Consider the following 15,412-nt stretch of genomic DNA (forward strand, 5'->3'; position numbering starts at 1 on the left):
TGCAAAGGAGGCAATTTTTTTCCTAAACTGATCTATGGATTTAACATAACCCCAATGAAAATCTCAATGAGACGATAATACCCATGTTTTGGCAAGAAACAGACATTTTCATACACTGCTAGTGGGAGTTTAAATTGGTATAATCTTTTTAAAAAGCAATTTGGAGCCTTAAAATTGTGCATACCTGTTGACCCAGATCTATAAATACACCCTAAGGAAATGATCAAATGTGAACAAAAAATATTTATACAGATTTTCATTACCATGATGGTTAAGGGGAGCAAAATGTGGCAATAATTTAAAGATCCACCACAGGGTATCACTGAGTACAGTTTAAAGCATTAAATACGAGGGAATATGGTTCAAGGTGATTTTAAACTTTCTTTTCTAATCATTTGTTATTATCATAGAATGTGTGGGTGTTCATGATATGTCTATAGGTACACATGTCATACCACATATGTAAAGGTCAGGAGACAACTTTGGAGTGTAAGTTCTCTGTGGGCTCCCTCCTTTACATTTAATTAGATATACAAATGCTTGCAAAGTAAGTTGGAGATTAAAACACCATAACCAAAAGCAATTTGGAGAAGAAAGCCTTATAGTTCTGGAGGGCCAGAGTCATTCACGGTGGGGAAATCGTGGAAGAGGAAGCTTAAGCACAACCAGGCAGTCAGGGAGCAGAGACATCAGACTTTATCTGCACACAGGGAACAGATAGAGGTGGGAGGTCAGGAAGGAGTGCCAAGCCACAAAACTTCCAAGCACATCCCCAGTGATGGACTTCCTCAAGCAAGGCCCCACCTCTCAGGGTTCCATACAGCACCAAATAGCACCACCAAGTGGGAACCAAGTTTTGAAATACATGAGCATATGGGGGAGAGTTCACATTCAGATACCACAACAGGTATGGCAAGATACAGTGCATCTTCTAGATTGTATTTTCTAGATTCTAGTTGTATTTTCTAGAGTCTCACAAAATGAAAGCCAGGGAGAAGCAAGCAAACCTTACTATTTCCAGTGTTTACTTCTTTTAATTTTCTATATTTCTTAAATGTATGTAATAAACATGTGGTATATTTATAACTTCAATAATTATCCTGGCATATACTTTAAAATAATAAGATGCTTTATTGTTGGAAAATAGTTAATGATAAAACAAAATAATGTTAAAAAAAGGAATATTACTAGGAAGAAAGTGTCCATATCATGCAGAACCTAACTTGTCAAGAAAGAAAGAAACTGGGAAATATTTCGATAATGTTGAACACTTGAGCGATGGATACACAAAAGCCACAAAACAGACTGTAAGTGTAAATGCACACAGCAAATAATTTTTAAGATACCACAATCCAACAGGAAGAACTGTATTTTTCAATAACAGGTTTTTGGAAAACTTTCCACACTTAGTGGGGAAATAGAACTTTGCCCACACTCTACACAAAATAAAATTTAAAGGGCTCAAGGAATTAAATCTAAAGCAATGAAACCACTGAAACATAGCAATGGTCTAAGTGGCCAACTGTACTCAGAAATCTATAACTTTTAAGGCATAGTCTTTGGAATAAAGCATCAGAGGAGGGAATAACTGATGTTACTGTTTCATAAAAGAGCAAAGCAAGAGGCCCCCGGGCTTGAAGGAAGTAGGTGTAGCAGACAGAACCAGTGCAGGTTTAATGATCTTTACACAGAAAGACCTTTGCAATTCTTCCAGACACGGAATAGAGCTTCCTCAACAGCTGACTTTGAAAGAAGCAGATGTAAGTGACTCCAAGACTCCTCTGCTCTGAATGCTCTATGTCTTGAGGTCTGTCACGCTGAACCTAACCACACAAGAAGCATTAGGTGGACTAAACTAACATGTATTGATGAGTGTTCCATATATATCAAGGGGAAATCTCTCTATAAATTTGGCAGATACCTGTGTGGTTTGTGCTGGGAGATGGCCTCTGTACTAGGTTCCAAGTATACAAGTGGACATAGGACAAAGGAGTTTACACAATGTCAAAGAACAGAGAAAATGAATATTTCAGTGGGGTGAGGAAAGGGTGACTTGGACAAGGAAATGCTAAATTTCTAAGAGATTTGGAAGGCTTCTGAAAGATAGAATGTTAGCCCATAAGTGGGGTCCAGTACAAGAGAGGGGACAGCCTCTAAGAGTGCTGGGATCGAGGCAACACAGAAGGGATGTTCATATCACACAGCTTTGCAAATAGAGAAAAGGATGAAGACTGAAGAATAGGAAGGAGCTCTAAGAAGTGTTAGGAAGGGTTTCGGGCACTGGTAAGGGAACTCAGACTTTAATTTTGTGAATGACAAGAAAGCCCAAGGGTTTCAGTAGACCTATGATGCAACTTTGCAAGGTTGAATGAAACTGCTCTGTGAAAATTTTGCTGTTGCTAAGCTATACAAAAGAGAATTAGCTGAAGAAAAATCGGAAAAAGTCAAGTTTGGAGGTAGTGTGATCAGCTGGGTGATGGTTCATGGCTTGGGAGACTTGATGGGAGCTGGAGGTGAGGCAGGCAGAAGACTCAGGATGGAGCACTGCAGAGGTAAGGAGAGGCTCTGGAGTTAGAGGACAAACAGACCTGGTGACTGATAGAGCACAGAAACTAAGTGACAAGGATTAGTTAAAGATGATGGCACAGTGAAATCTTAAAGCTTTCAGAGTCAGGAGTGGCAAAGGTCAATAAAAGAATTTAAAAATACAGATGGCAGAATTAATATAGATGAGAGAAGAAATAATATTAGTTTAATGTATATAAATTCTAAAAGATACCTAATAGATAGTAAGATACCTTACTATCTATCCAATGGTACAACTAATTTTATATGGACAATTATAAGGTTTGGGTATTTTGAGACAATCAAAGGCTAGCTTCAAACTTGCTGTGCAGCTCAGGATGACCTTGAACCCTCCTGCCTTTGTCTCCCAAATACTAGTATGACAATATTGTGTCATCACATATAGCTGCATAAATTGTTTTTAAGGCTTAGTGTAAGGAGTGTAGGCTATCAGAATTTACAGATAAATGCATTGACATGTGCCACCACTCTTTGCTCTGTATAATGACTTGGTCAACAAGTCTAGATTGACCATTCACTACACACAGGGACTAAACTAAGTGCTAGGTATACAAAGTCACATAAGGACCTCTATTTTGACTCAGGACAATATTTATTTGTGGATTTTGTTTGTTTTACAGCAATTGCTCTGAAGACATGAGAATGAAAGGCTACACCTTTCTATACCTCAAAAATAACAACAAAGCAACATAATAAAAGAGTAGCTAACGGGGAGGAAACACACATTCCCCAAATATCCAGAGGACGCTAAGATCCACAGGTCATTGATTGGAGAGCATGACCATAAAGCAGTTACCACGCTGCTACAAGAGGATGAAAAGTGGGTAAGAAGACTGCCTTGGAGGAGGGAAGGGGTATTACAAGAAGTACTAGAGAAGCCAAGAGGGTTTTGGGATAAACATGGAGAAGCAAGGTGTTAGCCAATCTCCAAAGAAACCCTAGGAGATGTGGAAGCAGAAAAGTCAAGGCTAAAATCTTTAGTCTACACATTTGTCTCTCCAATGGGGACAAGTCAAGATCATGCTTATTCTGCAGAAGGGCACACAGGGGTGTAGGTGCAGTGCCATCCAGTGGCAAAAAAGGAGGCACAGATCTATTATTTTTCATAGACTCTGTTTAAGCACTACTGAAATCTGAGGGGCAATGGCAAAGCTGAGCAGGAATCTGTCAGCTCAGCTCTTTCCCTTCCTACAAAACAACCAGTCCCATCATAGGGGCCCTGTCCTTATGATTTTGTTTAATCCCCATTACCTCCTAGAGGCTTCATCTGCAAAGAACGTGAACACATAGATTTGGGGATTAAGTTCAGAGTGGGCTTTGGAAACTAAATCCTGACAGATACTTTACCGTCTTAGGAGTGGGATGATTTTTGTGTTTTAAGTTCCCCCAGTTTGTCTAAAGATTCTTTAATCCACAGGTCACAGTGCAGTCTTAATAAGGAGACTCACTCCCCAGCAGAAAACTACTGCAGAGCCCAGGGAAATGTATACATCCTATATGGGTCCAGGGGAGATGGTGTTCTTTCTTCTCTGGAAGGAATCCTTGGTTATCCTTTTAGCAAGGGCTCCTATCCAATGCACTGGCAAGTTAGCTCTGAGCAGAAAAGGACTATCTCACTCCAAGTTCAAGGTTGATGAGAGACTGCTAAGTGTTTCTAGGAAGAAGAACGTACTCCCTAGGCCTTGCCCTTGCCTTCCAGTAGAATGGAAGCTCTGTGTTGGCACTGGAACTCTACCTCAGCCCCCAGAATAATCTTTTCTTGAGTCTTCATGTCATCATAAGCATAAGTTGTGTTAATCATTTGAAGTTGCTGAGGCCCAGCATTAGAGAAACAGGCCTTCTTCCTATTTGGAATAGTTCCAGAGGGGCTCATTCTTTGAAGAATTGAGTAGCACAGGGACAGAAAAAGAAAAAGGGAGTGGGAGGAAGAGAAGGTGAAGGAAGAAGAGGGCAGACTGAGGAGGTAGGGAGGAGAGGAGGAAAAGAGACATGGAAGAGACAGAGAGGAAGAAGAAAAAGATGGGGGAAAAAGAGGGACAAAGAGAAAGGGAGAAGAAGGTGAAAAAGGAGAAGGAAGGAAAAAAGGAAGGGGTAAAAAGGAGGGGTGAGGGGCAGAGGAGGGGAGGAGAGCAGTGAATCAGTGTGGAAATGAACTGGTGACTTCGTCTTCCTCTCATCCCCATTAGTGTCTCTCTAAGACTTCCCTAAATGGCGACCACAGTGAAAGGGTGGAAGCAGTAGGCGCTTGCATGCCCCTGCCTTGCTGCCCAGACACATACCAGGTATTTCAGACAAATGTGGGTTGGGCTCTCCCCATCAGCAGGACCCCCTACTGCTTTCTACTGCTTCTCTTTTCCATGGGCCCTGACATTTGGAAGCCAGCCCAGGGCTCATCAGTGCTTTATAGGTCACATGAATTTTGCTATTTTTAGATTCAATAACAGAAATAGCTCGCCCAAGCTTCTCACATTGTTATCCTGGTATCCTTTCAGGATGGTAGCACAGTGTGAGCACACAGAAAAGAAAAGGACCAAGTCAGAGGTCTGGGTCTGTGATGTGTTGTTGCGTTGGCTCTAAGCCCCATTCAAGCTACTCTGTCTCCTCAACATACAGTGTGAGGATTGTAAAATGGGTACATGGGTAAATATACCTCTAAGGTCATTCAAGTGAAATGAATCAGTCTTCAGGTGGGAGATATATATATATATCCATCCCCAGAGGTACAAATGTGTAGTCTTTACACCAAATCTGATCTAATCTAGGTTTTCTGTTATAGTTTCAATCTCAAATGCTCAGAAGCTTGCATATATTGAAGACCTTGTCCCTTATCTCATATACTGTTAGAAAGTAGCAAGTCCTTTAGGTATTCCAAGTTTTTAATAATGTCATGCAAACTGTTATTTTATTTATGTACTCATTTAACATGTAGCCAATTCTACTTGAAGACAGACATGAAAAAAAATGTACATTGTTTTCTATCTTCTCATCTGATTTTTAGGTTTTCTTTTTATCCTCTTTTGTTTGCATGCCTTAGAAAACAAACAGCCACCTCGCCCTCATTCCCTTCCCCCTGTCTCAGTCACCAGAACAAAACATGTTCAATATTTATAGCAGGGTCATTCAGTATTTATCTCCATTCCTCTGAATTGCATATATGTTTAGCAACTTCTTGAAGTTTACAAATTCTAGCCTCTCTCTTTGACTACCAGTTTCAAAGATGAGGCATGAGCTTGTATCCCAACCCCCTGCCCTAAACACACACACACACACACACACACACACACACACACACACACACACACACATACACACACACACATACACCTATCCAATCCCATAGACTTTCAATGAAAATACATTGTAATTGTTGTGAGTACATTCACTGGGCATAGATTATTACTGTCACTGAGTAGACACTATGTGTGGATGAACTTAAGGAAACACTGTGATTAGCTTTGTTTCCCCACAGAGTTCTGTTTCCTGTTGACTTTAGTTTTTCTTCAGAATCAGTTTACTTCTTTATTTGTTCATTGTATATATTTAGCACATTTCATCTCCAAGCTCTGTGTCTGTGTCTCTATCTTCTTCGAGTGTATTTGGACCCACAGAGCATCATGTCAGCCTTGTTTATCCTTGAGAACCCTTTCTGATTTAGAGTCCCTTAGGATACTTAGCCTCACATTCTGAGATCTCATTTCATCTTCAACCTAACAAGTCCTTTGTCTCTGTCTTGGGGTGAACTCTTGTCTCCTGTTATCCTAAATATAAAAGGCACCATTCTGTGAGCTGCAGGCACAGACTTCACAGAAGGGAGAAAAGAAGATGGGGACAACACCCACCTCCCTCTTCTCAGCCAGGAGCACATGACCAGTTCCCTTGTCCTCCTGTCATCATAACTTACCTGCTACAATGGAATGTACCCTCAAATTGTGAGCCCCAATAATCCTTTCCCTTCTGCTGTGAGGTCACAGCAATCAGAACAGTGGCATATACCGTTCCTTAGTTTTATCTCTTAACTTTTGTGCTAAGTCTTTGTTTTCTGCCCTTGGAATTTCAGTTTCTAGAGGACATTGTTCTATGAATGTTCATTTTGTTGATCTTGTTATATGTGGGTATGTGTACCACAGAGGCCAGTGTAGTAGACACAGAAACTAGAATACAGCGGGGACTTAGTGGAGCTATGATCACTCCCAACTTGACTTCTGGGAACTGAACTCCAGTCTTCTGCCACAGCAATACAGGCTTAGTCACTGAGCCACTTCTCTAGTCTCTGAATGTTCCTTTTAAAATACCATGATTCACATACATGTATACCCTCATGCCCATACGAACACCCATATATGTTAAACACATATAGATAATAAAAATACCAAGTTCTTCTTTCCAGAAGATATATTCTCTTATTCTTCCAGATGTTCAAGACAGTTTGATGTATGTTTGTTCTCTGTATGTAGTCTCTGTCTATCATGTTAGTTTTTTCCTAGGTCTTTCTTTGGGCATCTATTTTTCCTATAAAGACTGTGCTCAAAGATATGGCTCACCTAAATTGCTTCTTTATTTTTCAGAAAATCTAAAGGAGCTGAATAAATGGATGGGCCTTGTTGGCTGGACTTATCACACTAGAAGAATCTGTGCTATAAATTCTTAAGTTTATTTAGAACCTCCACTTGTAACTTCATATATAATTTTCCTCAGAATGATTAGATCCCCAGAGAAGGCTTTTCCAGCCTCTTGATTGAAAGAGGTATAAATTACAAAACTGGGCACTGCAGAGAGTGCTACAGGGGGTACAGACATTAAACCTGTCCACCTGATGTCGGGCCCCATACTCATTTCTGCTTTCAAGCATTCCTCCTGCAGCCAATTCTGAAGCCATTCATACTCATAAATATGATAGCTTCTCAGTTTTCTCACTGTTTCCTATAAGGGTCTGTTTCCATGGCTCTGTTACCAAACTTCTTACACAGATTCATTCCACTCTCGGGGATGCCCTCACTCCTCATCCTGCTGATCTTTATCTTTCTGAAGCAGTGGTTCTCAACCTTCCTAAGGCCACAACCCCTTAATACAGTTCCTCATGCTGTGGTGACCCCCAACCATAAAATTATTTTGTTGCTACTACATAAGTCTAATATTGCAGCTGTTATGAACTATAATATAAGTGTAAATATCTGTGTTTTCTGTGTCTTAGGCAACCATTGTGAAAGGGTCACTCGACCTGCAAAAGGGTTGAAATCCACACTGCTGTTCTAAAGCAAGGGTGGGGGGGCACTCTACTGTACACTCATAGAGTTCAAGAAGGAGGAAAAAGTAGAGAGACATGCTTCGTTTCTCCTCATAGGACCCTCTAGTTTGTGCTTTCATAATTGAAAAAAATATCTCCAATAAGGAGCATTCCTTGATATTCCCAAAACCAGAACAAAGAGAGGAGGAAAGGATGGGATATTTAAGGGAATCAAATGAATATAGCCATATGCCTCTGTCCACTATTTGCTGATAAGGGATCCTGCTATACTTTGAGGTCCTGTAGCTCCTGATGGTTTGTATGCACACTGACAGTATTATCTTCTCCCTTCTTTCTCTAGTTTCCCTGTTCACAAGTCATTTTGTCAGTCCAAATCACACTTTTTAAATTTTACATCTTACTACCAAGTTATCTTTGAAATCAAGTTATTGATGAGGCCAACTGCCCTAAATGATTTTTTTTATATAGCACTACTAAAATCCTTAATGAGTTGATATTTAACACAAGAAGGACAAGCTAATTCCTAAGCCTTTTCAGGAAGACACTCATTTTAGGGCCAGCTGAAACATCATTTTCTCTTGGTTAAATATAATCCAATCCAGAAGAACTTAGAGCTAAACTATATATCAGAGAGAAAAGAAAATTGTTCTGGCAATCTGAAAGAGAAGAAAATGCCCTAAGCATGAAATACCACAAACATCAAATATAAATTCAAAACTTGCAGTCTTCATCAATTTACTTAGTGAAAAGCTACTGAGGGACAACTATTTAAAAGATTGTACCCTGATCTTACCAAAATAGAAAAGAAGGCAAAACTATGCCAAATTGAAGACCTTGTAGTATAGTAGTTTAAATAAAAGTAAGCACTAAAATAATTTAAAAGTATGTGTAATCTGATGTGAGTAAATATAGCTCAAGTAACCCAACAGTGGTAAGAAAGAGAATTGAGTTCAGAAAAAATAGAAAGAATAGGAAAAAAGGAGGTAACATTACACACTGAAATCTAAATATATCAATAATTATATTAAGTGTAAATGGTCTAAACTCATAAATTTAAAAGTGGAAATGATCAGGATGGATAAAAAATATACCTACTCCAATTTGTCTTATGTAAAATAAACTCATTTCAAATGTAATTACAAAAAAACTCAAAGTAGAACAGGAAAGAGATACAATGGACCACAGTCAAAAGATCTGCAGAATGGCTATTCTACCACTCAAGTTGACTTCAAGGCAAGGGATATTTAAAGAGCTATAGAAAGACAATGTATAATAACACAAGGACCAAATGACCAAGAAGATATAATATTCATATAATAACAGAGTTTCAAAATATATAAAGCAGTGGCTTACCAAACAAAAAGGAAAAAGAAATAAATTCATAAACTTCAGCAAACTTAATGCTTTCTTTTTAGTAATACCCAGAACAGAAAATAGGAATCACCAGGGAAATAGAAGACTTGAACAGACATCTATCAACTAAATCTAATTAAGTTAGTGAAGATTCAGTGTAACCACTTAGAATATGCCTTCTTTTCAAATACATGTGGAGTTTCATTCAGTAAGACCACATTTTTGGTCATAAAACAAACCTTACCAAATTAAAAGAATTGAAACTATGTAAAGACAATTCTCTAACTATAACAAAATAAAATTACAAATGAATAATACAGAAATGCAAAAAATACCAGTCAGTTAGAAGTTAGTAATATAAATAATTCATGGATTAAAGAAGTCTCAAAAGATATTGAAATAATTTGAATTGAAATATATAAACATCTATCAAAATGTATGAGTTGTAATTAAAGTATCTCACAGGGAGAAAATTACAGCATACAATGTTTCCATCAACAAAGATGGGTTGAATCAATAATCTAAGCTTCCACTTTAAGAAAAGGAACAAAATGGCCCCAAAGAAAATCAATGAAAAAAATTAATATTTTAGTAAGACAAAAGGAGAAAATGAGATGACATGAATTGCTAATATGCTGCAAGTAAGAGAAGTTATCGTTGCAGACTCCACAAACATTAAAAGGACAGTAAGAAAATAACATAATAACCTGTGTACAATTTGGCAGCTTGAAGGAAGTAAGGGAACTACTGGAATATCACTATTTACAGAAATTCACCAAAGAAGGAGGAATGTGGTTTTTTAAAAAAACTCCTATAACTATTAAAGAAATTAAATGTATAGTTTGAAACCTTATGAAATAGAAAATTCCAGTACTACATGACATTGTTGGAAATTTTTAAAAATTATTTAAGAATTCTATATGACAAGAGAAGAACTGATCTTCAAATATTTTTATGCAAATATCAAAAACATAAAAAGCACAGAGCAAACTTCTAGATCAACTCCTTTAAAAGTATAAACATAAAAGTCATAAATCAAATGTTAAGAAGTTAAATTCACAGATTTGTAAAAAGAATAATGACTATTGCCAAGTTAGTCCATCTCAAGAATGTAAGGGTGGTTCTACATTTGAAAATCAATTTGTAAAGTGGTGTAATAACATGAGCCATCCAAACAGATCTCAAAATGAATTGATATAGAAAAGACCTTATACCCATTTATGACAAACTCTTAACAAATCAGCAATAGACAGGGAATTCCCCAACTTCATATGTGCATCTGTAAAGGGCCTTTAAACATAATGTTTAAAGGTAAAAAACCAAACCCTTCTTCTACAATCAGGCATGAAGCAAGGATGGCCACTTTGCCAACTGCTGGATATGCATGGTATGCATTCACTGATATGTGATATTAGCCAAAAAGTACAAAATACCCATGACACAACCCACATATTATAAGAGGCAAAGCCCAAATTAGAATGTTTCAATAACACTTAGAAGGGGGAATAAAATAATAACAGGAAACAGAGGAAGAGAGGGACCTGAGTAGGAGAGAGGAGGGGGAGGGGAAAAGCAGAGGCAGGATCATATATGGAAAGAGACAGTGTAGACACCCAGAGGGCCGGGAGAATAAATGGAAATATGCAGCTCCTTGGGGTGAGGGTGGGGTGAGGCAACCTGTAGAAAGTCCCTGAGACCTGAGATGTGACAGGTACCCAGGACCCAGTGTGAGTGACCTTAGCCAAAATGCCCAACAGAGGGGAGATGGAACCGGGAGATCCCACCTCCAACTGTTAGACAGTGAGGGATGAGGACACGAACCAACTTTCAATTTTTTGACCCAAAATTGTTCCTTTTTTAAAGAAATGTAGGAAGAAAATTGGAACAGAGGCTGAAGGAATGACTGGCCAGTGACCAGTCCAACTTAAGATCTATTCCATGGGCAGGCACCAAACCCTGACACTATTACTGATGCTATGTTGTACTTGCATACAGGAAACTAGCATGGCTGTCCTCTGAGAGGCTCTACCAGCTGCTGACAGAAACAGATACTTATAGCCAACCATTGGACTGAGTTTAGGGACTCCTAGTGAAGAATTAGGGGAAGAACTGAAGAAACTGAAGGGGATGGCAACCCCATAAGAAGGCCAACAGCGTCAACTAACCTGGACCCTAGGGAGCTTGCAGAGACTAAACCACCAACCAAAGAGGAGCATACATGGCTGGTCTAAGGCCCTTAGCACCTAATCCTTCAGAGACTTGATGCACCAGGGTGAGGGGATACTGAGTTGGGGAGCTGCTCTCTTAAAGACAAAGGGGAAGGGTTATATGGATAGGAAATTTCTGAGTGGGGACAGGGAGCAACATTTGTGATATAAACAAACAAACAAGCAAAAGAAGTTCTAACAAGTATTATATGTATAAAAATATCAACAGCATAAAAATTAGAAAAGAAATAAAATCTATTTTATCTATAAACAACATGATTATTTAGGTAGAAAGCCTGAAGAAGTCTAAATCATGACAATTCCCCTAAAACCAAACACACACACACATACATACACACAAGAATACACTCCCACACAAGTCCTGACAGTTCCATCATCAAGCAATTTGCAAATAAAACAGTATCATTTACATAGAGCCCAAGACAAAATACTTGGATAGACAGGAAACATAACATCTATGATTCTAGATGCTAAAGTTACACAGTGCTGGTGAGGGAAATGAAGGCATATAGAAGCAAATGGACAAACACATTCCGTGGATTAAGTGACTCAGTGGAGAAACCGATCCTCTCCAAATTTATCTGCAAATTTTACGCAATTCTACAAAAATACTAGTAATGATCTTGTCTATGTTTCATAGGAATTGTCAAGATGGAGACCCAAAGAAACTCAAATGGATTAAACTAATCTGAAAGAGAGGACTAAGTTACAAAAGTTCAGAATTTTCTCTACAGCCACAACACTTAAGCCAACACCATATTGATGAATAGATGTGTAAACCTATTCTTTTTATTATAAAGTATACTAAAAAGTTCAGAAGTATGGTCATAAATGTACACTTTTATAAATTTATTCAAAAGCTATTTGATGGATTTTTTTTCTCTGCCAGAAATGTTGTTGGAACAATTGAATAGCCTTCTGCTCTGATAATAATAATAATAATAATAATAATAATAATAATAACAATAATAATAACTTTAATATAACATTATAACATGAAGAAAATTAGCATGTAAATCTCAACATTAAAAACATTTAAGCTTTGAAAGGCCAACAGAGGACTGACTGAGGGTGTAGTTAAGTGATAGAATGTTTCCATAGCAGGCACCAAACCCTATGTTCAATCCTTACCATCTCCAAAATTAAATAAATACAAGATAAATTCTTTCTGGCCTTAGAGTTGCCAATGAGTCCTGTACACTCTATATTAAAAATAAAATACATAAATAAAAATTGAATTGTATCAATTATTGATAAAAATTTAATTTTCTTAAACTGTGATGTTAAAAGAAGAAGGCAAGCAATCAACGAGTGAGACTATCTGGAAGCATATATGCAATGGAATGCTGGATTCAAAATATGTTTTTGAAAATACTCAGAATTCAACAGCCAGGAAACAAAATGGCAAAAAATTAACACATACTTTACCAAATAGATGGCAAACAAACACAAAGTTGTAAAGCATCATTAGTCATCTGGGAAATGGATGTTCAGGGCCTAACAAAATGCTACTTAATATCTATTTAAATCACTAAAATATGTCAATGGTACTTAGTGCCACTGAGAACTCAAAGCAACCCAAACTTTTATACATCCTAGGGAGAATAAGGAAGAGTACAGTCTCTCTAGGAAGCAGGCAGACTTTTACAAATCTCAGCATGCAGATGCCCAAGACCTTATCATTTCAGGCTGGGTTATTTTCCTGGAGGACTGAAAATTGAGAATCATTTTTTAAACCTCTGTGTAGATGTTAACAAAAACCAACACAAAGTCTTTAAATAAATAAATGAACAAATGAATGAATGAACCAGTAAATGAACTATCTGCTACCTATGCATAGGTACTTACACATGCACATGTGCATACACATGATGGACTGGCACTCAATGAGAACAACGAGCAGACTGAATTTGTTCATGGATTGCCTTGGAGGACTCTCAAAAGCATTACGCTGAGAAGAAAGAGGCCTCAAAGGTTGTACTCTGTGGGGCCCCATGCATTTGATTTTGTGGCTAGGAAAAACAGTAGTAATGATTATCCAGGCAAACTTGGGGAAATTATGCCGTGATGTGTCCTGACTATGATATCATACAAATACTGACAAACATACACACATAAATACATGAGTATGTGTGTGTGTGTGTGTGTGTGTGTGTGTGTGTTAAAATTCACAGATCTGTATACTTCCAACCAGAAAGAATTATGGTGTGATAATTTCAAAAAACTAAATAATTACTGAAAATAAGTAACAGCAAGTGCAACGGGCAGGCGACTGTAGTAGTCTCTTAGCCTGGTGGTGGTGTGGTCAGAGCGGCTCTTGGGTTCCTGGGTTCCTAAGACTGAGTCCCAGTTCAGTATTGTCAGAACGATCTGAAGGGTCTGTCTCTGCCTTACAAACAGAGCATACACTAGCCCAAGAACTTTGGTCTCCCTTGTGAAAACACAAAGTCCTTAAGGACCCCCATTGCTGCCCAGCTCTCATTACACTCAATGGCTCCAGGCAGCAGTCCTTCCAGGGGAAAGCACGATTCCCTTCATGTACTGCTCTTCCACCCTCTCTCAGCCTCAGCTAGACCTGCTAGAGAAGCGAGAAGAGGCGGGAGGCTTCTGGGCTGTCATCAGAGGGGCGATTTGGGTGGCAGTTCAGTCAGGCTCACCCATGAGTATGTCAGCGGCTATTTTTGTTTTCTGAATAGAGTGAAGTCAGAGTGGGACAAGCTGGGCCTTCAGCCATGTGTATTTGTGTATGTATGAACATGTGTGTGTGTGAGAGAGGAGCTGAGAGGCTTTCCAAGAGAAACTGAGTGGGTGGCTGTCACTGACGGCTATATGCAGACAAATACAAAACACGGAACAACAATTACTGCAATCAGAAGCATGGGGCTGTCCGCCTGTATCAGCACAGCTGCATGCTCCCACATCTGCTGCAGAAGCGTCAGAGTATACGAGACTCAAGCAGGGGCTCAGACCATGACTAAAAAATCCTCTGGAGTCTCCTTTGGTGCGGGGAGGGGGGGGGATACAGAGTCCATCTTGGTGGCCTGAGACTAGGACACACACAAGCACAGAAAACAGCTAGACTTATTCAATAAGCAAGTCAAGCCACACCACAGTGTTGGAATCCAACCAGTTACCTGACACAAGTATTGCCTAACCACTGCACACATCTCTACACTGCCCCTGCTGAACATGTCTCTTCTTAAAAAAAAAAAAAGATTAGTCATGCTAGGATGTCTGCGCTGACCCGTTTGGCACCTTTCAGTCGCGTTAGAGGCCGCCTGCTCCGGGGCTGCCGCGCGCGGGCAGCTGGAGACCGTGGAGTCGGTCATGCTGGCGGTGGTGTACACATTCAGCCCCGGGACAGGGAGTTTCCCCATCTTACTCAGTCCCAGGTTATCCATGGTGAGGTCTTAAGCTCACTCATGTGGTTGTGGATTCTTTGGCGATTTTGGCATGACTCGGTTGCTGTGCTGGGTCACTTTTCACATCCAGATCCATCACAGTGGACAGATGAAGAATCGGGGATCCCTCCCGACCACGAGGACTGAAAGTGTAAACTCCTCTCTGTACAAGAGCAAGGTGAGACAATCCAAGAAATTACAGCCCTCATTAAAGTTGTAAATTAAAGTGGCTTGCCAAAAATGAGGAACCGAGGAAAAAAAAGGGGGGTCATTAGAAAGGCCTTAACCAACCTGCTCTTCTGTGCCAGCCCAGAGACCTCATTTGAGATGGCTGGGGAGACATCTAATCAAGAGACTACACAACCATGAACAATGTGCTCTTGGTTAGTAAGAGACGAGAGAGAAGCCTTTGTGGCCCACACTTCACAAAAAGGCTCCCAGGACAATTTCAGGAGTTCTGAACCTAGATCCATCACAACCATTTGAGTGTTGCTTAAGAAATAGATAGAGGCTCAGGGTCTCAGATTCCCTGGGATTATAGTACCAGGCCTTGCACTGGCACACAGTACAGGTGACTCTGAGATTCAACTAAGCTTAAA

The 15,412-nt window shown here is 39.3% G+C and overlaps 1 protein-coding gene across 1 annotated transcript; it reads left to right on the forward strand.

The window, feature by feature from the left end:
- Positions 1-14,642: 14,642 nt before the first annotated feature.
- LOC116914071 (NADH dehydrogenase [ubiquinone] 1 beta subcomplex subunit 2, mitochondrial-like) lies at positions 14,643-14,960 on the forward strand. Its single transcript, XM_032918378.1, has one exon. It carries the CDS (start codon positions 14,643-14,645, stop codon positions 14,958-14,960), a length of 318 nt encoding a protein of 105 aa, XP_032774269.1.
- Positions 14,961-15,412: the final 452 nt, after the last annotated feature.

Source organism: Rattus rattus, chromosome 12, assembly GCF_011064425.1.
Source record: "Rattus rattus isolate New Zealand chromosome 12, Rrattus_CSIRO_v1, whole genome shotgun sequence".
NCBI classification, from domain to species: domain Eukaryota; kingdom Metazoa; phylum Chordata; class Mammalia; order Rodentia; family Muridae; genus Rattus; species Rattus rattus.